The following is a 27,165-nucleotide window of genomic DNA, read 5'->3' as shown; positions in this document are numbered from 1 at the left end:
TAACACGTGTCTAATCAAGTGTAGTTTTGCGCAAATGAGCACACTAGGTCGGTGCTCATCTCTACTGGTGGCCCTGAGCTGTGGAAATTCCATATTCCTATGACGGGACAGTCTCTATTGGGCTACCACTGCGGACAACCAGTCAACAGGACACCATCTATTGACTTGCCCCACTTGTTTTAATATGCGGTCAATCTATGTGTATATATATCCTGTTAACCTTCTCCCTAATGTTGTGCAGCACATTATGCAGTTGCAGGCGTTATTTATACGCAAAAGTGTGTAACCCATCACAGATGTGGCATCCAACACCCGTGACAAAACACTGACGGCTTGTTTTCAAGCATTCCATTTCTGAAGTCAAAAAAATGCATTCGCAATTCTGACCCAGAGCGATTTTAAACAACAGTTTTGTATAGCTTCCATGTTGGGTCATATATCAGCGTTGTCAGTTTGGTATGTTCAAAAAAACACGGTTAACTCAAGTAAAAACACGTTAAAAACCGATTTAAAGCTTTCGTGGCTGCAGGGATTCATCTTCTTGGTTCTTTCGGTAAAGTCACGTAGAAGGGAGATAATTATTTTATTATCGTAACTTTACCGAAAGAACCAAGAAGACGTTAAAAACCATCACCGTTTAGTTTCTCGGCGTTCATCCTTTCATATTAAAATACTTAATTATTTCAAATATACCTGCCATTTTCTGTATAGGATAACGCAAGCAGCAGTGTTGATCCTGCTAATAAATGACGGCGGCCATGATGCATTGACTTTTGCATTTAACTCTGCGCAATTGAATGTACTCTCTGTAATCTAGTTTCCGATTGGACAGGACAATCTAGCTAGGACAACACATGGGAATACGTAACAATGGGAGTGCAGGAGAAAGAGAGCTAGATGGGAAATGAGATGGCGGGTGAAGGTGTACAAGATTTGGAGGGTGCACTGGATGGAGGTGGCAGGATACCGCATGGGTGGATGGAGGCCTTGGGCCAGAAGTGGGATCTTACTAGCAGTGAAATTAAGACTTAGTATTAGCTACTCTTTGGTTCTTTCAGTAAAGTCACGTAGGTATAAAATAAAATAAATCACGACGTTTCGGGGACGCAACACAAGCGTCCGTCATCAGGTGGGACAACCACAGCAATTCGTTTCTTGCTTATTTTCTACCTACGTGACTTTACCGAAAGAACCAAAGAGTATGGATCCCTGCAGTCACGAAAACTTCAAATCTAGATGAGTATTATCTCTGTAATGGCCATCAGGGGCGACTCAGTTCACCCTTGAAAAAGCGGTCTGAAGTCGTAATGAGTTTGTTGTCCTTCCCCTGCACCTCCGATTAGCGCGGTTGGCCACAGTACGGTGCGCAAACAGGTCCCTGCGGGGTGGGCTGGTAGGAACGAACAAATGAATGGCTATAATAAAATGAAATGGCGGGGGTACGATACGAAGGGAGAGTTTGAGGCCTAGTTCTAGGCTTTAGGCCTAGCTGTAGGCTTTAGGCCGCTGTGAGTTAATTTTTAATTTAAATGTTTTAATTAAAAACTATCTCAGGGAATCATAAGGGAATGTTACACTTGTTTAGCCAGGAAAGCCTCACTGAGTCTAAAGGTTTTTGTAGGGTCCTGCCAAGTGTTTGCAGTAGGGGGCGATGTTGCTACACCTAATCGGACATCGGACGGACGGACGATATAATCTATTGTAGGCTGGTTCACTTCGTTCCTACCAGTATAAGTTGAAAATACATAAATACCACCCACAATATACATTCGTCTATAAGCCTACACAATCTTTGTATACGCACACACACACATATGTGTTTGGGGGAAAAACAACATGTCGACATGCCGTGGTACATTAATACAATAACACCAGAGCCGGCCCAGCCACTAAGCGACCCTTGTAATTGCAAAGGGCCCCGTGGCCAGCAGAGGGCCCCCTAGAGTCACTGTTAGCTCGTGGGTGAAAAAAAATCATACATCAAAGGGGCCTCCAACCAAATTTTGCTTAGGGCCCCCAAAGGTCTAGGGCCGGTTCTGAATAACACGTACAACTTGATCGTATCCACGACTGTAGGTGTGATGGGCTGTTTAATGTACACACTACAGGCCACTGCCACAAGAATGTGGAATTTCCACCACGGGGTGCGTGCTATCAACAGAGACGAGCACCACCCCTGCATTGCTTGCTTGGGCGTTCGTTCGAGCTTTGGCAAATGTCGTCACCACTCACGACCTGCAAACCCTCCCTGACCCGCCGTCGACTGACATTTGCTCGCTCAAAACAAGGGCACCCTTGCCATAAAAGCCCTTTTAATATGCTCACACGTTGGGATAAACACGACATTAAAAAACAAATTGCTTGAAGCTCCCAGCATGTCACACCACGTTAATGCAAGAATGTCAACAATTGGTAAACGCCAAAAGTTGCCATCATCGTCATCGTCGTCGTCAACAACAAATAAATAAATAAACACGCAGGAGTGCGGCGGTGGCTGTGGCGAGGCATAATTGAGGGTGGGGGCTTAGGGTCCGTCCATAAATGACGTCACGCGATTTTGGAGGATTTTTGACCCCCCCCCCCATGTCACATGGCGTCACAAAAAGTCAGACCCCCCTCAAATGTGACGTCACAAAGCTCTGCCCCCCCCCCCAAACATATTTACATTTTGAAAATAGAACATGCTTCAAATCGCTTTAAACTATTGTCATTGTAGTGCGTGTTTAATGTGACGCTGCACTCTGTTGTTGTAGGATTGTTACAACAATTCTATATTTATATAAAGTTGCGCATTGTGATGTGACGTCACATTTCTCAAACCCCCCCCCCCCTCGTCACACATCGTTACAAATGTCTGCCCCCCCCCCTAGGTGCGTGACGTCATTTATGGAAGGCCCCTTAATCGTTGACATGGTCACATGAAATGCAGAGTAACGTTTCCACGTGTGGCTTTCCTCCACTCCTTTTCGCTCCTGTTTTTCTCTTCTGTCTATTCTGGCTGCAGGTCGACCCTGTCGCTCTTCTTCTGACGATGTCTCTCTCCTGTGCCCTTTCTTCTGAACATTTTTTCTCCTCCTATCGCTCCTTTTCCGAACACGTCTAAAACGCCTGTCCCTTCTGATCACGCAGCTCATGTCTCCCTTCTAAAATATATATCCCGTATTTCTTTGTATCTTGTGTATCACTTCTGAATCCCTATCCTGTCTTCCGATAGAATACATTTCATAACTGAATGTACATCTCCTATTATAATTTATTTTCTAACAGTTATATCTCAGTATCTCGCTCTTCTGTCTCGCCTGAATCATTTCCTATCTCTGAATACACACTCTCCTACTTTCAATCCCATCTCTTCAATCTCATCTTAATATATCTAACTTTTTTGTGACAATTCATCTGAGTTCATCTTTCTCAGAACATATATCTCTTCTATCCAAGTCCAATGTATCATCTGTCTCCTGATCATCTTAAGAATACATACCTCTCATATCACTTAGCTCATTTGAATGTATCTCCTAACATATTTCTCAAATCTTACCTATCAATTTCATATTGTGTGCGAATACATATATTTCAATGTTATCTTACTGTCTCTTATCATTTTATCTCTCTTATAAATCATTCCCCATACATCTCTGTCTTGTCTGCATCTCTCATTTCACCACGTGACCGCCTCGCCTGGCTCTCTCATCCCATCACACTGCACGCTCATCGATTGGCGACGTCTCACTTCAGCTCTGTGTTGTCTCTACCTGTCATCTCATCACTTATCTCGCGTCTAAATCTCTTCTGTCGTTTCACGAGAGTTCGTGAATTGAAAGTGGGGGGCCTCAGAAATGTGGTTTTGCTTAGGGGGTCCCGGAGATCCACCCCCAAGGGGCACGTGTGAAACAGCCCGTGCAACAACAAGACCTACGGGACTGCACGGACATGCGTGGGCTTTCATCACGAGAACGGGGAACTCCCCGTAAACCCGTGTAACCACCGCCCTGCAAAGCCTCTGGGCTTCAATGCCAATATCACTCCCTTAAATCTGAACATATGATGCCATCCGAAAATAACGCGAGTCAGCGTAAATCATGCGCAGACCCGACTTTTCAACGAAACAGTAAGTATAGTACTCTGCCAAAGGTATTGTTCAACAGGAAAACGTAATTGGCTTACTTCAGCAGTTTGTTTTCTTGCTGTGGTTGTCCCACCTGATGACGACTGCTTGTGTTGTGGTCTAAACGTCGTGATCTATTATTTTTCTACCCACGTGACTTTACCGAAAGAACCAAAGAGTATGGATTGCTGCAGTCACGAAAGCTTCAAGTCAAGATTGGTAAACATCTATATTTGGAAACATTAACAGCCCCTATCTCAATCCACTGCTGGATGATGAAAGGCTTTCCCGTGCCATGTCGGCTATTATGGAAGTTGTTTGACCATACTTGACCAATCTGGTAAGTGTGGGTGGGCTGATGAGGTGGGGTGGGGAGGTGGGGGCATAGGTGATGACGTTACACGCCAGTCATATTAGCAATGGCCAGGAATCTAACTTAGGTTGACAGTAAAACGCATAAGCCACTGTGCCACCACTCCACACATACTTTGTAATAATGATAATAATTTTTGTTTAATTCAATCGGTTGCTATTCTTATGCATTACATCACTCGATTAATATCAAGGATATTACTATGCGTATATGCATCGTTTCAAAGTATTAAGCATGAACAATACACGTGCAACAATTTTTGTGTGGAATAGACGTTATTTAATGGTATATATTGCGCGTAATAAGATAATGTAACCTTACCAGCTCGTAGAGGTCGCTATATTTTCTACAGTGTGAACCATTCATTTAAAAAAATAAAATCACTACACCGCATCGTTACCATTTCTCAAATCGTTTGGGGGGGGGGGGTGGTGAATTGTTCAACCCATGACGCAAACTTCTTATAAACAGGCACCACGGAATTAAAATCAATAACCCACAGTCCTACACATTGCACCTTTTAGTTCACGACAAGCCTCACACATGCATATGCCTCTTATGAAGTCATTTTCGAATTTATCTCGAAGCATATCAGAATTTTCCCATCACAAATTATTGTTTGATTTCGCTCAATCCATTTGATGTGTGGACAACCAGTCATTTTAATGCACAAACAGCCGGCTCTGAGATTCCCAGCGTCTCAAGTTATTTTGCATGGCCACAGGTGGCAGCCAGGGTAGGAGCCACATGAGCACAGGAGTTGGCTTATTTAGCAAATGTTCAACAGAACCATTTGGGCAGTCTTTGAAAAAAAAAAATCTCGTCGTTTTTATTTTTTCATTTTCCTTGACCGTAAAAGATGGTTGTTAGAAATAAAGACTTTATTCACAATCATAATATATTTAAAGTTCGCAGGGGAAATATGCGTAAAAAATAAGGCGGTTCGATACAAACTTTCCTCTGTAAATATTTGATTTTGTATTCAAATAAAGTCATGAATGGCGCCCCTTGTAAAGCAGAAATTCATTCATCTACAGAGTGGATTTTGGTGGAGGGAGGGGGGGGCCTTGGAAAAAAGTTGAAATAAGACGTGCGAATGTATGAAAATGAAGATGCAATGTTTTGTCTGATTCAAGACACATTTTGAATTTGAATTAAAGACATGGGCAGAGCTCATTATTCATTCTCTCTCTGCCACGTGTCGCTGTGTGGCTATTTAGCATGCTTCTAACTCGGAATAATAAGGCTGGAATAATTAACGGCGCTTCTGGTCAATCCACTACTGGAGAAGGGCCTTCTCACGTCGTGGCAGTCGCGAGCATCGTTTGACCATACTTCACCACGCTGGTCAGTGCGCATTGGTTAAAGATGTCTTGTTTAAAACACAGCCTTACAATTGGCACAGTGACTCATAATTATCGATGTCGATGCTGCCAATTGCTCTTTAAATCCCATTCCTGAGGATTTTTTTTAAAATATTTTGACAATCATTTGATGCAGCATCATCATTATTATCATACTCAGCAGCAGCCATGATCCATCCACTGCTAGTTGAAGGCTTACTAAAGTCATCACCATGCAACAGTCCATCGAGCTCCTGCACACCGGTTGCTTCCATCGCCCCAACACGAGGGTGGACATCCTCCCGGCCGAGTTCCCTCTTTTGGCTGCCACTCCGTAGTTAGTCTCGACCACGGGCCGTCAAGCGATTGCGTCCTGCTCACGCCCACGTTCCTTAACATTCAATATCGGCTTCTTGGTTCTTTCGGTAAAGTCACGTAGAAGGGAAGTAATAAAACAACAAAAATAAAATATAATAAAATAATTCTCACGACGTTTCAGACAGCGTCTGAATGATTCAGAATGATTCAGACGCTGTCTTTCCGACAGAATCATTCAGACGCTGTCTTTCCGACAGACCTGTTCTTTACCTGAGGATGGCTGCTTGCGTTGTGGCCGAAACGTCGTGAGAATGATTATTTCCCTTCTACGTGACTTTACCGAAAGAACCAAGAAGATGAATCCCTGCAGTCACGAAAGCTTTACATCGAAATTCAAGATCGGGTTATAAAATAAACAAAGTATAACCATTTTTGTATCCACTGCTGGATGAAGGCCTCCTCGTGCAGTGTAGGTTATTGGGGGGGGGGGGGGGAGCAGTGGTGGGTAATGGTCCGAGACTGGTTCAGATATTACTCATCACCAACGTTAGCCGTGGCCAGGAAATAAACTCAAGGTCTCTGGGCCCATATCCAAGTGTACGAACCACTGTGCTACTGCTCCATGCCTTATAAGGCAACAGGGGGATTCCAACCACAGAACCATCGGATCCTGTTGACTCGTCGTTATTTGAACTTATTTCGCACCGTACGTAGCTACATGGCCAACTGTGCTAATCGGAGGACTTATTAACCTGGATATTCATTTGCTTTTAATTATATCCTGTAAAATAGTTTCATTAGTTACCGATTGGCGTTTTTCCCTAGAGAAGTGTCTCGTTACTTCCCATGGTCATCTGCTAGATTTATTTACTCAAAAGTGTGACCCGTGATGAATTGCTTCATTACTTTAAGGAGTTCAACAATCCCATCTTCAGAAGGGTGTCATCTCCCACGCTGGGAAGGTGTTTATGATATAATGCAAATTGCGATGTGGTGGTGTGATGCTGTTGTGAAGGGAGTGGGTGGGTAGACAAAGGACATTTATGGCAAGATAAGTCAGCTGCAAGTGCGTACGTACTACCTTACTGACGTAGGCCAGTTGCTGTAGTGATGTCACGAGCAGCCCTGTACAAACTGTTTATGACTTACAGTGGTTGATAACTAACCGTGTGAAGACAACAGCTGCCAATGTTCTATACTCAAAGTAGTCATCGTTGTTGAGAAATAAATACTTACCGTACACAATAAATAAGCAGACTATACGTGTCCTTCACATATTTGTTTCTCCACGAAGAGAAATAAAAGTATTTCTTCCACAACCCATCAGCCACACGGCCTTCTGGGAGTGCATAATTCCAGCAACATTAAGGGAACCTCATTTGCCAGTAAAAATATGATAATTGGTTTTTTACCCTTCTATCTGGCAACAAAACTGACACCTTTTTACAAGGAGTCATGTTTGTGAAGTACCGGTGAGGACGCTTGACGCCGAGGTTGAGGCACACGTATGTTTATTCACAATATGACAGTGGGCATATACACACTCGAGGGGGTATCGGCCCCCTCACCCGTATAACTCGCAATACACCCCTAGCTAACTCTGTCCTAGCCCCGAATCCTCCACTAATGGGCTAGGGGAGGCTAACTGGCCCGACACTGGTAAGTCGGGCCCGGTACCCGGAGTTCCAGACCAGCTCTTACAAGAGCACCGGCTCTGGCTTTCGGGACCACGCCGCTGGCTCAATCCTGTCCGGCCCTGAAAAGGACATCGAACCAGGGGAGTCCAGGGCTCTATCTAAGACGTCTTCAATCTTCTTCCCTTAGCTTAAACATAACTGCCGAGCCCTTTGAAACATCCCCTTTTATACCCAACCCCTCCCTGAGGGGTGGGGCCCCGGGGGATCATAACGTTCGAACCAGCCCCCCCCAGGGTGTCTGGCTCGGACGTCGTAGAGGGCACTTGCTCGTGCACTTACGTAGCCCCGCCCACTGTGTTTGTTTTCCATAGGCTGCCATGCATAACGGGCCCTCTCTTTAACACCCCTACATTTGCATAGACCGCAATACCTGCAGTCATAAGACATAACTCTGATAATGTGCACTGTCCTTGAAGTTGATTGGTCCACACCCGAGACAGCTTTCCTTAGAGCCTAGTCTCACATGGGTTGGACCAGATGACGCCAAAAGGCGCACATTGTTTCACAACAAGCAAATTCTGGACCGGCTTCAACAACACAGTGTCTCATCAGCAGAGTCCTGCTTCCTTTAATCAATGCTGGAGAACTGCTGACCTTACAGGCAAGGAACCCCCCCCCCCCCCTTACGATACTGGGTCCCAGTTTCACGCGAAATTATATCAAACATAACTCTAAATAAGCATTTGCATCATTGTGGAGAGTATACAATAACAACATATATAAGCAATGTCTCCAATGGCTGTTTTTGAGCTCCAGAATGACTGGCCGTTCTAATGGCATAACAGTTCATGGAAGGGAGACAGGCAGAGTTGGGGTTTGCTCATTGCGCTGTGAACCCGACGGTCTAAGTTTGATTCGTTGTAATGGCTAACACTGCTTGTGAGTGGTATCAGAACCAGGCCTGAGACAAAGATTACCCTTATAACCTTGACAGACTGTTGGGGAAAGTGCTGTTAGCAAGCACCTATTAAGGTCTGCACGGTACACGACAGGGTGGGTGGCCAGTACCACGCCCGACTGTCTTTGTCTCCCCGGTGGCGATGTTTACACACTGCACTAGTTACTCATTGAGGCTGAGTCGACCTGGGGGATGCACATGACGGGCTGAGATATTCGTCACTGGTGTTGGCCTTGAGCAGGAATCGAACTCAGCTGGCTGGGTTCGTAGCGCAGCGTGGTTACCGCTGCACTATCGCTCCCCCTTCGTCACCCATACTCTAACAAGCGTAGTGCAGTATGCGAGGCCTTTATGCAGCAGTGGACTGGCAAAAGGGGCTTCAGAAATAAATACATGAAAGCCAATTTATTAATGAAACAATACCTCGGCACATTTTCTTCTCAAGCCAATTGCACATTTAACACTCTAACCGTGCATAAAATATCATGCACACGTTTAGAGCAAGTGGAGAGTGGATAATTTCAATTCAACACAAAAAGCCATAACTCAGGAAATCTGAACTGCTGTGTGATAATTATGATATACTTACACGAAAAAGTAGCATTCACCAGCAACATTATAACAGGTGTCCCAGATGCTTTGCATGTCAAGATGACATCACCATGATTTGTGCACATTCTGCATACGGCCTTGCGATTGCCACCAACTCACAAGAGCCTTAAGAGTACGGAATTTTTGGTATATTCATTTGGTATATTAAGTGCAAATGAAGAGAAGATTGTAAAATGGGGCATCTCTGATTAAAGCTTTTAGATCATTGGCTCATCGTCAAACAATGGCCGACTCTTGATTGAATTACAGGCTCTTATCTTGTTAACTCTACTAATTGAGTTTTGCCCTCTAAAAACTTGAACCAAGAAGGCTTTTGTTGAGAGTAGGTGGATTTATTGAATGAAAAACATTAATAATTAAATCCATTGCGCCTATCCATGGGGAAATTATACCATAAAAATGAATATGAAACGTGTTCCAATCAAGTTCGCATGGTTTTATTCATATTTATGTATTATGTGGGGGGTTGACACGTTTTTGTTCCAAGACACCCATTGATATTCCACAGCAGTGAAACTGAAAATGTTGACGAGCTCATTGGCAAGCATTCAACTAAAACGTCCTGCCCATTGGCCTATTTATTTATTCACCCAAAACAGAGTGTACTGTACGTAAATACACACAGCGCGTATTAGTAATGAATATATTGCTAAAACAGCTCACGCTTAACAAATGTGCAGTGTACACTATATTTAGCAAACAAACAGGGGCCCCGTATCTTAGTGGGTACAGTATTGACATTTTTTAAAGGCATCCAATGTGCCTGGCAGGCAAAGATACACACACACACATTCTGTACCACGTGAATGCGCTCCTATTGATGATGCAGAGCTGCCTGCCAAGAACGAATCTTTTGAGCACAGGTCACTCACGTAGGACATTCAAAATGTTGTTTTACAACAGCTGTATTGAGCTTGGATTACCCTCGGCAAAACATTTCGAAAATTTATATGGAATATATATTCGGTTTTTGTATGCCGTTTCCTGTTTTTTTCTTCTCAATTTAATGGTACGGTAATGTATTCGCTCTCTTTACCGGTATCATTCGATTCCAGCTGCGTGTTTTGCGTTGTTCACGTATAATTGCACAGCGTACTTGCGTTATTGCGTGGCTGTTTATTTGTTATTTAAGCAGCTTGTGTGTTTGTGCTGTCGTTGGCAGGGCCATTCTGTCCAAGAAAACTCAATTCATAGCGTTCTCTTACCTGCTTAAATAAATAAATGAAGCGTGGTATTGAGATACAGAGCAGTGTACAATTACACAGACTCTACTACGCCTCACTGAGGGCAAGACATCGTCCACACTAACCATTGCAGCACTGAATGTCCTTGCAACAAAGGTGTAAATAATTATAATTTACGCAAATGTTGTCAATCCACTGCTGGATGAAGGCTTCCTCCGTCCATAAATGACGTCATGCGATTTTGGACGTCACAAAGCTCTGCCCCCCCCCCCCAAACCATATTTCCATTTTGAAAAAAAAACATGCTTCAAATCGCTTTAAACTATTGTCATTGTAGTGCGTATTTAATGTGGCGCTGCACTCTGATGTTGTAAGAGAAAACATTCATTAAAAAGTCTAATTAATTAAGTAGAACGTGTTGTCTATATTTATTTAAAGTTGCGCATTTTGATGTGACGTCACATTTCTCACCCCCCCCCCCCGTCACAATTCGTCACAAATGTCTGACTCAGGACACGATCAGAGACATCAAGCACTACCGATGACGTGGACCAGAATTTAACTGAGACCGTAGCACAGTGCACTCATCACTAAGCCACCGCTCCACCCCCAAATGTAAATTATAGTAATGGGTTTTTTAAAGAGGATTATATGATTACATTCAATGTAGTTATTAGCAGGCAGCTGTACTGGTTGCAGACTTGTGTTGTGAACTGTGCCAAGTAAATAACGCAATCTATCCCAAAAACCTGTATTATGAATAATATTGGTAGCGAAAACCTACGTGTTAAACTGTGCCAAGTTGTAAGCTTCAGAATTAAATCACACGTAACATAACATCCACAAGAGTACCATTTTTTGAAATGTGAAGTTATCTGCCACATTTTAAAATAATGTTCGGTATTGGCATGTTAATAGTTGAATAAAAAAAAAACATTATGTTTTATAAACATCACAATGAAAAAGTTAATCAAGTTTAACACTGAAAGTTGGACAGATCCCTTATTATACAACTCATAAACATGGGCAAACGGTGTCTCTCCTTGCCGATCTTGCAGTTGAATATTTATTAACAGAACGTTTTACATTCTTGGTTTGAGGCCACACTAATGGGCGGCATTAGCGGCAATATGGTCATTCATTGATAGATCTCGTTTCTGAGAGGTGGCAGCCAAAAATTATCAGCGAGGAAAACTTAATTGCTGCACCCCCCCCCCCGTCACCTCGAGCTCTTACTCATCATCGTCCCTAAAAATATCCCCACCAGTAGCTATGTAGGGAAGAAATTAAGGTCCAGATTTAGCAACATTCGCGTAAACATAATTAGTGCGTAAACACAACGTGAATAGATGTTGGTGACTTCCTTCCTAGAAAATCATTGGGTCAGTTTTTAGGGCTCGTTGAAAACAACGGATTGTTTTTGTGTATATCCAAAGCTTCCGGCTAATTATCTGTAACGTTCCTATTAAGCTCACACTCTGCATTTCTGGTAACTATAAAGTGTGCGCACGGACGTGCACGTTCGAGAATTAGTGTTCCAGTAATTACACAAACGGAGCTGCGTTTGTGGGGAAAACACGCAGCGTGGCCCGATGCCAAGGGACAATAGTCGGGAAAGCACTCCAGGCCACTGCAACAACAATAACAACAATAACACGTGATAAAACGACGGTACTTTCAAGCCCTTTGTTTAGTACACCGTTCAGCGAATGCTTCCCGACGATGCGTCAAATGTGGGGGCTGTTTGACCAAACTTCACGGCGATCAATGTGGGATGGTGAAGAGAGACGGGGTAGGGGGGGGGGGGGCTCAGGATCATGGGGGTGCAGCCAAACATTGGAAGGTTGGGGGCACCCCCCCCCCCCCCGGTGGGTTTTTGGCCACATTACAGATGCACAGTTGTTGCCCATTATTTGTTCATGCTCCCATTGATTACAGTTGCCATGATACACATATTCTTAGGTTTTTTCGGTAAAGTAACGTAGGTAAAACATTATAATTCATAAAGTAAAATAAAAATAAAAATCACGACGTTTCGGAGGCAACACAAGCTTCCGTCTTCAGGTGGAACCGTTACAGCCACGACAGTTGTATCAAGTGAGGGAAAGCACTCCACTCACTTGATACAGCTATCCTTGCAGTCACGAAAGCTTCAAATCTAGAGCCATGATATACGTCGCATTGGCAACCCCTATTTAACGTTCGTTTCACTTGTGTTTAAGATAAGGGGACAAAAAGATGTGTTCTTTTGTGAAACTACTGCAGCATAAGCTTATGAACATAACGAAATGTAATTCAATAAAATAAGAAAAAGACACGTTTCTTGAGACTTTGCATTGCAAATATCCACTCATTATTTCCACTTATGACAGTCTTGGATAGTTTTGATTTATGAATTAAGTTACGATCCTGTACCGTATGCAAACATACTTTACAACTTGTGGATCCGCCGGTGATTCGCACTCTATCACTTATTCGTGACACAAAAAAATACGGCTGCTCGCAAATAATAGGATCAATTTGCCACTCAACTCCTATCCGCAAAAAAAACGTGGACAAGAGGATGTTTCTGGGACGCTGCATTTCTATTGTGACGCCATGAAGGAGAGTGGTGCAGCGTGTGTGTGCACAGCCGTTGGCACTTGAGTCAATGTGCGTGTTGACCGCGTGCGCTGGCTTGCGGTAATGTGGCCGACTGTGTGAACGCGCGTGTTGTCCACACTCTGCACTGTTGAATACTCTGTGTGTGTGTGTATTCTGTGCCAATGTGGGTGTGCGTTCTGACAAAAGGTGAGCGGTTCGTGTCGCGGTTTGCCCACTGCGCAACAAACCAGGCGACCCGAGTTTGATGCCCGCTCACGGCCGACATCAGTGACGATTATCTGAACCGGTCCTAGGCCACCCGTAGGTTGACTCGGTCTCAAATGAGTACCTGGTGCGATGTGAAAACATTGGTACTGGGGGACAAAGGCAGTCGGGCGTGATGCTGGCCACCCGCCCCCTCGTGTACCATGCCGGCCTTCATAGGTGCTCGTTAACAGTTTTTGCCGCAACAGTCTGTTAAGGCTGTCAGGGAGATATTTGTCCAGTTTTGTGCTGTGTGTACTGACCAGGGGTGAAAAATATTGTGGGTGTCTCTGAGCCATATCCAACAATGTTGAGGGTGTAAAGGACACCCAGGACACCCACATTGACTGCACCCCCGGTCAGGACCGGTCAAGGTCCCACTCACCATTGATGTTAGCCATGGCCGTGAATCTAACTTAGGTGTCTGGGTTCATGGTGCTGTGAATTAATCACTGCGCCACCGCTCCAAACCGGAACGCATGCATTCCGTCCACTGTAATACATGTAACCCAATTCTTCCTGGGAAAAAAAAACCCATCATTTTATTCTGAGTGTTCTCGCCTGGTTAAACAACAAAGGATCTTATACTCTTAGTTTTGTCGGTAAAGTCACGTAGGTAAAAAATGAAATTAAAATTAATAAAAATAAAATCATAAAAATCACGACGTTTCGGAGGCAACACAAGTCTCTGTCATCAGGTGGGACCGTCACAGTCAGATTTGCTGTATCAAGTGAAGTTTCAAATCTAGAAACAAAGGATCTGTCAGTGTACACGAAACCGCTGCGCACATATCCTTCATAAATGGAAAATGAAATACAAGGCAAAGTCGTGCGCTTGCGTCCATGCAACCCAAATTATATACCACATAACAAAACTACTGTAGTCTGCCCTCCTTCGACGAACGAATAACAAAACTACACAAACGCCCTTCAGAAGCCCTCTCGTCGTGGCTAGTAGACCTCGACAGACGCTGTCTTTCCGACAGATCTGTTCTTCACCTGAGTACGGCTGCTTGCGTTGTGGCCGAAACGTCGTGAGAATTGTATTTTATTATGTTTTATTTTTATTATTTTATTATTTCCCTTCTACGTGACTTTACCGAAAGAACCAAGAAGATAGCCACTGTAATGAATGCCCATCATCATTGGCCATGATCAATCCATTGCGGGATGGAGGCTTCCCCAAGTCATCGCCATCATCTATCACAGCATCGGGACCAATTGTTGGAATAAATGTCATGGACTTGTTCACTAAACGTTTTAAATAGATATGAAGTGCCTCTGTCATGCAGTGGGGACTCGGACATCCGTAGATTTAATCAAAGTTTAGATTTGCCGAATGAACCTTACGTGAACTATTCAAAAAAGGGGGTTGAGGATGAATTCTATTACAAATATGGACAAAGTTTAAAATAGCAGCACTGGATGATGATGCAATTGGTAGGGTGCCGTGTGGCCGAGTGTACCGGAAGCGATTGCTGAGATTGCTGCAGGACGTGGGTTTGGTTCACATGACGCATTGCATTACATGGGGCTACTAAATTTGGTCAACACATTTTATTTCTGGAAAACTTGTAAAAAAATTACAATTTGCATAACTACCGTGTCAACATATGCCATGCACATACCTATAAAAATATATTAATGTATAAATGAGCCAGTGTGTATCAATCTTGAGTACTGTACTTAATTTGCTTACACATTGTATACATTTAATGAGCAAGTTGTCCATATTATATTCGAGCTGAGCTATCCGACTATTTAAGAAATCGATTATTCTCCCGATTATCAGTTAGATTTCTGGAAATATCTGATGACATGCAAACAGTTGATGAAAGCTTTCAACTCTATACCCACGTGTGCCGCTGGACGGCAGGTTATGGACAAGGATTGTTTACGCAATCAGTATTATCAGTTGCATCCCGCCAGGCGTGGTATGTAGGGGGGTTTCCTGCCTTCAGTAATTGACCACAAAAGTGATTATTTATTTGTACATTTTGGTTGATTGATCGACGTAATTGACCCATTGTCCCAGCTGCACTGTGTTTTCAGCTGTTCAAATTTGCCCTTGGTTTATGTTTTAAAATGATTTGAACCTGTCTATGAAAGATTGGGTAAATTATATTGGTGCCAACACTCCAGCAAACATGCCACCGTTGGACCACCGTCACATGTTTACAGGGATATGTCCAGTCTCGGCTTAGCTAATAAAAACAAATATATTCAAATATTTATAGAATTTGGATATACCCTTATCGTTATCATTGTGCTTAAAGAAAACAGATGACATTGGTATAGGTCCTCATTGGTTCGTGTCAATTATCTACGCTCACGCCATGCCTTGAATCGCGTGTCGATGAACTGAAGTTTGATTCTAGATTTGAAGTTTTTGTGACTGCAAGGATCCATACTGTTTGGTTCTTTCGGTAAAGTCACGTAGGTGAAAATTAAAATAACTAAATTAAATCACGGCGTTTCGGGCGCAACACAAGCGTCCGTCATCAGGTGGGGCAACCACAGCGAATTACAATCGGTGAACAACTGAAGTTTGATTTGCAATGTAAAGGGTTAAATGTATGTAATGGGTTCGCCGAGCCCTACGGTACAAATTGTCATTGATTATTTAATCGATTCGCCAAGGGGTGACTCGTCACATCCCCGTTGATAATAAAAAGGACCAAACATGCTTCATGTTAAAGACATAAATATGGGGAAACTACATTTGACTATTTCCAAATGTCTGGGTTCCAAATGAAGTGTTCAATTCGGCATATGTTTCAAATGCCGGGAACGAATTGCAGAGATGGATTGATGACTTCAGCTCAAGCACAGAAGCCAGATGGATTGTGCAATCACAGGATCGTAGAGGGATAACGGAGGCCTTCACCTAGCAGTGGATTGACCATGGGATTGTTTGACCATACTTCACCACGCTGGTCAATGCGGGTTAGTTAAATGGCTGGCGGGTGCGTGAAAACCTCGGGGCCGACCCAAGGGACACGCTGGCGGGACGATGTCGCTCGGCTGGCCTGGGGACGCCTGGGAATTCCCCAGCAAAAGTGTAATAGTGTATAGTGTGGTAGTGTATAATGTAGTAGTGTCTAGTAGTAGTCTATAGCGGTGTATAGTGATGTATAGTGATGAGTCTGCCGCCAGGGAAAGGGGGGTCTGGACCGCCACTACTCAACACGCTGCCGCCACGACCCTCGCCACCAGGACAAGCGGATTGAGAAACGGACGAACGAACCGTGGCTGGGAATCGAACTTGGACGTGGACGCACGGGCAATGAACAGCGCAGTGCGCTAACCACTGCGCCACCGCTCCGTCCACCACAAGTGTTGTTCCTACTGTGTCGGAATGTGTCAGCTCACGCCCGCGCTCAACCTCGGGGGACAAGTGTTGGAAACGTTTCGTATCCGTGACGATTTTACGTTTGATCTTCTGGGACGATTTCACGATTTGTATTGTTGTGGTTTTAAAGACCCCCACCAGCGAATACTGACAGCACCCCCCCCCCCCCACTCTACACCATCACAGGGACAAATCTATCGCTCACTCAACAGAGTCATTTAGCAACCAACTCAACATAATCATCAGCAACGGACGGCAGACGACTGCGGTTATCATACCTGTCACCCCCTTATCAGTGCCCTACTTATTACAGACCAATTCAGACCTTACTGGTCACCCCCGTGACCTTATAAATAGCAAAGTTCATCCTACAAAGTCCCATCACAAGGTGAGAAAACACAAACAAGCAGGCACCAAATGTTTAACTCGATTTCCTGTACAAGAATATGGGTAAATCGTACTGGATCGATAGGTATGGGTCACCCAGAACAGACCAGTAACGACGTATAACGAAGCAGCAACGCCCGATCCGCAAATACGAAGGGGATATCTCCAGCGAAATCACTCCACGTGCTCCTGTCGCGGTTATCTCGGCTTGACCACCTGGATGTCGTGACATTGTAGCCGTTGCTCTGCACGTTAACACATCATCAGCCCGTATACGAAAGAAAGATGCGAATGAATGTAAGATCGAGATATAGCCACGGGGGGCAGGGAGGCGGGTTGTTTGGTCATACTTCACCAATTCTAGGTCACCGCGGGTTAAGGAGTGAAGTGGGGTAAAGTTACAGGTCCACGTGTCGCATCGCCACTGATGTTAGCCGTGGGTCAGAGGACAACAAAAGCACCGGAACCCCGACTTGACGATTATGCACGGATGACCAAAACGTTGTAACGCTGTACTGCTGTGTTAACAAAGACAAAGACCCCCCCCCCTCCCCGTGTAGCCTTAACAGACTTTTGGGGCAAGTGCTGTTAGCGAGTAACGCATATGAAAGCCGGCACGCCCGGCCGCCTTTGTCTCCCCAGTGGCGATGTACTCATTTGAGGCTGAGTCGACCTAGAGGGGATGCCCAGGACCGGTTCAGATAATCCTCACCGGTGGGAGCGGTGAGTACAGCGGTTAGCGCGCTGCGCTTACGAACTCTGTGACCCGGGTTCGATTACCACTCACTGTGTTAAAACACACACACACACATCCGAATTGGCACGTTACAACTGAAGCACATGACCACTTCGACGCCAAATGAATGTTGAAAAATGCTGTTCTTGTTTCTTACCAAAATCGAGGAGGGGGTCCAAGACTGCTGCAGCGTTTTTTGGCCCTAAATAGGCAATCCTTTCCTTCTTTTCCCCGAGCAGCTGGTGTCTTTGCTGGCTTTGTCACACACACACACACACTCTCTGGAGCAATGTAAGGGTGAAATGGCCCTTGCTGCTAGCCACTGAGTAATCATTCTCACCCATCCCCCAGTCAACCACTCTCTTCACTGCCCAACGCTACTGGAATTTGCTGTTGATTTTTTTTGCTCAGTTTGTATGTAGGAGAGTTCCAGTCACAACACATATTTGCTTAAGTCCCTTGAACCTTAGCTCACAACTAGGCGTGTGTGTTGTGTGTGTGTCTTTTCACTCCTGTGCTGTGGCCCCCCCCCCACCACTGGATGCTACTTTCATCATTTCATTGCTACAGTGCCTGTGTAAATGTTTTCCTTTCTTCGGGGTGGTCGGGATGTCTCGTGACCCCCCCCCCCCCCATTTAATTCTCTAAAACGTAATTTTTTTTATTTGAAAGTAAGGTTTATTTAAAACATAAATTAATGTGCAAAAAGGAAAACAAATGTTAGAGGTCAATTAATTTTGGGGGTCACGAGACATCTGGGCCACCCTGTAGACTCACTGAAGTTACTTACAGTGGCCTGTAGGTGATGAGACATGTACAGCGTGGTCCAGATGTCTCGTGACTCCCAAATTAATTGACCCCTAACATGTTTTCCTTTCTGCACATTAATTTCTGTCAATGTCACCTACAGGCCACTGTAAGTAACTTCAGTGAGTCTACAGGGTGGTCCATACCCCAATAAAATAATGATTTAATTTTAATTTTTTACCTACGTGACTTTACTGAAAAAAAACCTAAGAATATGAATCCTTGCAGTCACGAAAGCTTCAAATCTAGAATGAGTGAGAAGTGAGATAATTAATTTCTAAGCTTCCACTTGTCCCCCACCCAATGCATGAATTATACATGTTTACCACTGTTTCCTCTGTAATGTACGAAGCTTATTGCTTTCACAATATTCACTCACGTGCTGAGAAGAGAGCGTGTAATATAAATGCTTCGCCCTGTATTTGGACGAGATAAGCAATACTTGCGACTTGTGCACGCAATGTACAACATCATCACTCATGTCCACCGCACATTTCGTCACTTGTGTCCACTTGGCTCTCTGTCTTTGTGCCAGAATGCTCAGGCAGTGCCACATTTGTCTGGCACCAATCTCGAATGTCGCCCTCAAGCCATTCTCTGTGAGGTCTTCTTCCTTCCATTGGACACACCACTAGATTCCCATTTCACAATGAAGTATTCGTTTTGTTGTTCAACTATGGAGGCAACGTCACGTGTGCACCTACAAATGTGGAGTTATTTTTTAAAATGTGTTAACCAGCTACTACTGTTGTTTTCAAATCGACATTCCGTGATGTGATTATTGTTGGAGATATTGGTTATCAGCTTATCTTGATCAACGTTACATTTAATCATTCAGACGGTTTACAAGTGTCAAACTAAATAGATTCAAATGCTCCGTTTTGAACACGAAGAGAAGTGTGTGTTTTTGGTAATCTGACAACTAATTAAAATGCAACTTAAGAATCCGTATAGCCTATGAGTGACTGCAAAAGTAAAAAGTGTCAAGTACTCGACATATTTTCACATACAGTAGGCACACGTTGGTAAATTGCAATGGTTGCGTTTGCCTCACAGCACCTGGAGAATGTGATTTATTAAAATTCTAAGTAGGCTTTAGGCTGACTTTGCCTACATACACTCACAGAATCAACACAGCTAGTCAAACACGGCCTCACCTCCATTGAACATACCATGGTCTTGAAAAATGTGTGTGTATGTTCAGTGTTTTCTCACCAAAGTGCACTTTAGAGGCAACACAAAAGGCCGTTGTCTAGTAATGATTTATTTTGTATTAACACTAAAATGACAGCTGTTTCAACGGTAAGAGATTACATAGCCCTTGTACAAAACTGCATTGGTTTAGCAAACGTTGGGAATGATGATACAGTCCGTAGCCTATACGGAAATCGTGTTCTACAATTATTTTTTAAAGGCGAATGTAAACATAACAAAGAAACATGTACCTTTAACGAACATTACAAAAAAGGGCATGTTATTTCAAATGTTAAATTTCAACGAATACTTTTTAAAAAAACCCAACAAATGTTTCAACTTGGCAGTTATATATTTTTTTATGTAAACAAATATCTCCTCCCATGATTTACTTGCGGAGATTGTACACCGTGTATTTGTTCATTACTGCACCACACTGAACAATTACGCGTTTTATATTCAGTCGTGCAAATAACTTACGACTGTGACCGAATCTCCCAGAATGCACCACAACCTCGTCAGTTTTCAAAAGCTAAGCAAAGATTTGGCCTGGATAGTGCTTAGATGTAGTGACACGGTCATGCATGACAGGTTCTATAGGCAGCGGGGTTATGTGCTGAGAAGCCAAGGTGTAGTGCGTAAATATACATTGTTATACTGTACTCATGTATGCTCCCTGCATTTACCAACCTATACTGTAGTGATCAGTGTGGTGACGTACGGTCAAATAGCTCCCATAGCCTGTATGCCATGGGGAGCCCCTCACCCAGCAGTGGATTTACATGATGGGAGTACATGTACAATACAATGATTGTGCAGGTGATGCAGGAATGTAATTTGGTACAGTGTATGTGGCCCTAATGTCAGGACACAGTGTGAATGTATTTATTTTAACAAATCATATCGGATTTTAATTTTTTATTTTAAGCTTTCGTGACTGCAGGGATTCATATTCTTGGTTCTTTTCGGTAAAGTCACGTAGAAGGGAAATAATAAAATAATACAAATATAAAAAAATAAAAATTCTCACGACGTTTCGATTGCAACACAAGCAATCATCATCAGGTGTGAAATCCACAGCAAGAAAAAAAAATTCAAACTGACTTCCATTAATTTTCTTGCTGTGGATTTCACACCTGATGTTGCTGTCGAAACGTCGTGATCATTTTTATTGTTTCTTTATTTTTATAATTTTATTATTTCCGTTCTACGTGACTTTACCGAAAGAACCAAGAATATAAATCATATCGGCTTATTTTTTTAAACGAATGTTCAAACTGACTTCCGTTAACATTAATGCGTGAATGAATTATCATTTGAAATGTATTTCGGACTTAACAAAAAAGATTATCTTCGAACATTGATCAATTCTTTTTTGTTTCAATTAATCCTGGGGTTTTTGGGTAAATTTTGTAAACGACGGATTTGAAGTGACCCCATAGGAAGAAGAAAAATAGATGATGATAATAATAGACAAAATACAATAACTGAAAGAAGAAACAATTGCAATGTTTGATTGCCAGTGTTAAAATAAATGAAAAAACCCTATGTGTCCTGACTTTTGGGCCACCCTATAGACTTAATGTTTTTAAGGAAGTCTTGTTAACAAGTGTGTTGCGTGTCTTTGTTAATTGTGCTTGTGCATCACTTCCAACGAAATATCCACCGCCACGTTCTTTGTTAGACGGTGGTGAGATGTTAACTGCCTCGCCCGGTATACAGGAGGTCGTGGATTCGATCCCGACCCTGACGCCTGTATATTTGGAGTTTGCATGTTCTCCCTGTGGTCGCGTAGATTTTTTTTATCCGGGTCCTCCGGTTTTTCCCTTCACGTTTATAAACACGCGTTTACAGGATTTGGCTGCTCTAAGTGTCTACATGATAAGCCACTTCTTTTAGCTATCATTTGTGATTGCCAAGTCGCTTCTGAGAAAGAGCTATATAGCTCATTGGGCCTTACCTAGTGATTTTTTTCTTTCATTGCATTGGTTTGGCTAAAAACCATGGAGCCACATATCCTCAATGTTACGGGTCTCAGCTTGTGTTCTTTGCCCACGGATACATTTGGTACATTTTGTTCCCGCGTAATTTTACATGCACACACCGCTAACACATTTATAAAACTTCGTGTTAATATAAAAAAAAAGCAATGCTGGTAGAAAACGTAATAAATATACAAAACAGTACTGTTAATTCTGAGGCTGTTTAGGAATTGGTCACTTTTTGTCAGTTTCAGATAAGGCTGGAATTCCGATGAGGGAGATAAATGAAAAAAATAGCAAATATAAAAATATGTACTTGGTTCATTATTAATTGAATATGCTCATGAGCACATTCCTAAAATGTGTACACCACTAGGGGTTCGGTGGTTAGTGCAATGTGCTATGAACCCAGCAACCAGAGTTTATTTCCCTGCCACGGCTAACATTAGTGGCGAGCGATATCCAACCTGCTCCTGTCCTCTAACACTTCACCAACCTGCGCCGACCAGCGTGGTGAAGTATAGTCAACAATCCCTATGATTGACAAAGTGTGGGCAAGCCGTCATCCAGCAGTGGATTAACAATGGCTATTTATATATACCACTAACATTCATGTTGTTGGAGGCAGCGCAATCTCATAAGCCAGTTATTGATGGTAGTGCTTTAGAAGGCATCAATGTAATCATTATCAATGTAATCAATGTAATAAAAAAAACTGTAAATGTATCCCACACTTTGACTAGAGTTGGCTTATGCACATGGAATAATGATGCATAACTCAAATGTGAATTATGCTGTACCATCGTTATACGTATAAACAGTGCATTGCATTTGACAAGAGTTCACAGCAGTATACTTAGTAAACATACCGATTGGAATGGTACATTCACTCCTCATGGAAGGCTCCTGTATTCTGCGATACCGTGTTCGTTTCACAAGCTATGACGATGCAAGCGTGGCTATTTGAATACTTAACACTACATGAGCAACCTTAGCATGCTATCATTCTCACTACGAAATGATATAAATACGTTCAACAAAACAGCTTATTTTTATACGTAGCCTTTCACGACCAATGATTAATAAAACATTTTTATGGTTAGATCGTGTATTTATAATACCAATTTTTCACTATAAGCCTCCACTACCCGACATAGCCAATCAAATAAAGTTGTCTCGTGAGCAAATGTCAGAAATCACTATCTGATCTGCAGATTCGTAGTATTCTGTCTGCACATCGCGTACAGGACTTGTGGTTCAGATTATTGCATAACTTTCGGTTGGCCAGACAACAGCCAAATAGGTGTGGGGTCAAAGCATGCCAGTTTATGGATAACATTTGTAAAAAAGTTTGTTACACGTAAAAATGTAGTCTTTAACCAAAATGCAGAGGCAATTACTGGAGCTATAACTGGGGACCTCGTGTCATTACGTGAGTCGTTTAGAAAGACCCTAACCTGACCGTGGTCTATTCTGATTTGGTTCACTTGGTGTGTTGGTAAGTGAATTGCTAGAATTTTATTGTGGTATTTTATTTGGCATCATTGTTAATGTAACAGTTATTTACTGCTCCAGTCAGAACAAAATTTATTCGGCCAGTTGCCTATATTGTATTCAGACTATTATAGTTATTTATAAATACTGAGGGTCAAATCTCAGACTTCCAGACACATCTGGTAGGCCAAACATTAACCCACACCCAAATGTTGTCATTGAAAAAGTCCCTTGAGATAACAGAAGTGACTGAGCATGCTGAAATCAGAAATGGTTGAAAGAAACTTCCCTCTTGCACCCGATTAGTGCAGCTAAGATGCTTGTAGTGATAGGTGTCATTACGGGCTATTTGGAAGTGGTAGGCCTCATATGGCTGTAATCCTCATATGGCTCTTTTACAAGTTCCACGTATGGTTGAAATAGTCATTGCCACTACGTCTGTGGTCACTCACTTTCATTTCTCGCTATGAGACTGTTGATGAGGGTGCCATCTTTCCCTTCTCTAGGACATGGAATTCTTAATCTCTTGTGACTTCCTATAGCCCAATATGTAATACATGATTAAAAGGCAGTCACCACCAAATCTGTAGTCACTCCCTGCTCTTATGAACCAATACCAATATATACCAATACCCGCCACCACGGCACCTGTGCCAGGTCAGGTGCACTTTGAGGCCACGTGAAGTGTCGAAGGCTCGCGGACAGGTCACGAGACAGACCCAGGTGCCATGGGCTGACTGAGACGACTGGCAGATGCACCAACTGTGCCCCCTACTTTGCCAACTTGCTTAATTTTATCCGCCCGGCGCTCCGCTCGTTGTTGTGAGCGTCACTCCTCTGCCCTCCGTTGTTGCTGGAGGGTGACTGTCTCCAACTGACCAGTAGCGTCCTTCACGAGCCTCCTGCATAGAGGCCGATCTTGACACCGCTGGTACCAGTCTTTGGCAAGTCCACTTAGCTCCACATCCTCCCGTACCGCATCAGTACGTCTCTTTTCCAGCCCGTGTCATGCCCGTTTATCCTACTCTATCCGGCCAAACAGAACCTGCTTGGGCATCCTGTGGTTAGGCATCCATGCTACATGACCCAGCCATGGACAACACATAGGTGGTTACACAAAGATGACTCTAAAAGCTCATCTCAACATATATGTACATTTCTGGAAAAGCCACATATGACACACCCCAAGTCTTGGCTCCACCTAAACAAATACATCAAGTTGCCAGAAAGAGGCAGTTGACACTTTGAATAAAGGATTGAGCAGTTAAACAAACAATACTGATACAGGCACTATGACCTATGAAATGTAACATCAGAGGCAGTCAATCAAGACCCATGCCATGCCAGCCAATCAGTTTGTAACAGTACAGGGGAGCTGGCATCAGCAGGAGGGATTGACACGACGAGAGATGAACCGACAAAGGGATTGTGGGAAGACGAAAGAGGGTCCAGAGGAACGTAGAGGATTGTGGGGGACGGACAGAGTTCGCATGATGGACAGAGGAATGTCGGGAAGAACAAAAGAAACACAGAGACGGTGGGGCGGACGTGAGCAGGGTGAGAAAACCAAACAAGGAGTCAACAACGATAGTGGGACGAACACTAGGACGTTGGGCATAAACAGACAGGGTGCGGCAGACTGAAAGACGACATCAAACGTCTGCCACGTGATTCAAGCGAGGGCAGCCGGCCGCTCGCTGCCCTGCCGCTCCTCCTGCCGCAGCCGCCGCCACTTGAGTCCGTGCAGGAGCGCAGAGGTGGCGTAGAGGAGCGCGCAGAGGCCGCAGAGGACCGATGCTGCCACGTACGCGCGATGCGGGCAGCTGGATCGGTAGCCCGTGACGTCACAAAAGGAGTGCGCGCGCGCCGCGTGCGCAGCGACGGCGCACGCGGCGACGCAGAGCAGAGCGCACCCGCAGTCCCCGCACGCGTTGCACGCCAGCCAACCGAGCCGATGGCCACCTCCAACTCCTCCACCGCCACCTCCTCGATCCTGTCGCTTGCGCGCTAATCCCAGCCCCAGTAGGGCTGTCGCGTAGGCGGCGAGCGTGAGCAGCCACGAGGTGACGGCGGCGAACACGACGAAATGCAACGCGCCGCGGTATCGCGTGCACGCCACGCAGAGCCACGCCGCGGTGCTGGCCAGGAGCTGAGCGGCGCGCAGCGCGCCCGGGACGCTTCGTGCGTAGACTCGGTCCACGGAGAGGCGGCTCGCCTTGCTGGTGCTGCTGGTGGTGGCCGCTTGCTGCTGTTGCTGCTGTTGCTGTTGTTGTTGGCCGCTGGTGGGGCCGCTCGGTGACTGAGCCATTGCCGACGATGCGTCGTTGTCGGCTGTTGTTGTTGTGTGGATGGTCGATTTCAGATTGAGTGGATGGTTGTTGTTGTTGGTGGCGGTGGTTAGTCTTCTCGTACAGTACTTGTGCTGGTGGATAGTGGTTGTTATTTAGTGGACAGCACTTGTGCTGGTAGATTTGTGGTGGTGGTTGTTAGTTGTTTTACAGTACTTGTGCTGGTAGATTTGTGGTGGTTGTGGTGATGATTGTTTTGTTGGTTCCCACCTTTGTCCGTTGCGCTGCGGGTTGCAGCCGGGCGCGGCTCGCTGGAATGTCTCTCTGCGCGTCCCTCCCCGCTACTCTCCTTCACGCACTGCTGCAGTCCCCGACGCGTCTTTGGGTTTGCTTTATTCGGCCACTACCACGCGTGGAATCAGCCAAGTTTACTGTGGACTGATCGATACCACGAATGCTGTCGCGTCGATCATGTGGACGGACGGATTGCCCAGGTTCCGTGTTGCAGAATCACGGCGCTTGGCTGTTTCCGAGGGCTTCCGTGAGGCTGCGTTTTTTTGTTGTTGCGTGTGCAGGCTTCGGGTTCCGCTTCCTGGCTGCTGCTGCTGTTGCTGCCACGGCGTATTTTTATTATTTATATTCTCGCTATTAATGTAAGGGGTGGGGGGGGGGGGCTCTGTTTCATCACGTGAAATTTAAATTACACTTTTCGGTGCTCCTTTTAGGAGGGATTTAAGCGGCGTTTTTGCCGAGTCAATTGCGATGAGGCTCAGAATTTTGCCAGCGTGAATAAATGCGGCTGGAAAATATTGGCGACAGAAGGTTCGTAGGCTGATGAGCCAAAGTTATGTCTGGTAGTGTGGTTAGTTAAACATTTGACCTATTTCAGTTCCCATAACACATCACGGCATATGACCAAATCTCCCGAAATGCGCCACATCTCGTCAAATGTTAACTACCTCGCCTGGTATGGAGGAGGTCGTGGGTTCGATCCCGACCCTGATGCCTCTATATTTGGAGTTTTTCCCTCCACAACATTTAGAATCGTGCATTTAGGGTATTTGGCTGCTCTACATTTACACGTGATAAGTCACTTTAGTTGAGCTATCAATTGTGGTCAGGTCGCTTCTGATAAAGAGCGATATAGCTCAGTGAGCCTTACCTGGGAAAAAAAATTGAAGTTCGAAGTTTTAAATCTCGGAATGTTAATCATGCTGGAGCCCGGATAGTGCATGTATGGGCAATTATCTCGCATAAGCAGCTGTTATAGACTGTGGGTCTATGTTGTGGGTAGTGCAGCGCTTAACGCGCTGCGCTACGAACCCAGCAACACGGGTTCGATTCCTGCTCACGGCTAACACCAGTGACGATTATTTGAACCGGTCCTAGGTCTCCCCTAGGTCGACTCAGCCTCAAATGAGTACCTGGTGCGGTGTGTAAACATCGCCACTGGGAAGATAAAGGCGGTCGGGTGTGGTGCTGGCCACCCACTCCCTCGTGTACCGTTCCGGGCCTTTATAAGTGCTCGCTAACAGCACTTGCCCCTAC

The 27,165-nt window shown here is 44.4% G+C and overlaps 2 protein-coding genes across 2 annotated transcripts in view; both read right to left on the bottom strand.

Moving 5' to 3' along the window:
• Window positions 1–25,284, bottom strand: part of LOC133345604 (zinc finger protein Pegasus-like) — a 50,501-nt gene extending 25,217 nt beyond the window's left edge. Inside the window, exon 1 of the mRNA XM_061556521.1 lies at window positions 25,243–25,284. The gene's annotated coding sequence lies outside the window, so the exon portion shown is untranslated. The remainder of the gene's footprint in view (window positions 1–25,242) is intronic.
• Window positions 19,906–26,199, bottom strand: MARVELD1 (MARVEL domain containing 1). The gene has a single exon (XM_061556524.1). The coding sequence runs from the start codon at window positions 25,635–25,637 to the stop codon at window positions 25,002–25,004; it is 636 nt and encodes a 211-aa protein (XP_061412508.1). The 5' UTR covers window positions 25,638–26,199; the 3' UTR covers window positions 19,906–25,001.
• Between the last annotated feature and the right edge of the window lie 966 nt (window positions 26,200–27,165).

The sequence above is a fragment of the Lethenteron reissneri genome, chromosome 22 (assembly GCF_015708825.2).
Source record: "Lethenteron reissneri isolate LAM-NWPU_2019-01 chromosome 22, ASM1570882v1, whole genome shotgun sequence".
Taxonomy (NCBI): Eukaryota; Metazoa; Chordata; class Hyperoartia; order Petromyzontiformes; family Petromyzontidae; genus Lethenteron; species Lethenteron reissneri.
The sequence above is the reverse complement of the archived record's forward strand: the minus strand, read 5'-3'. Positions and strand labels throughout refer to the sequence as shown.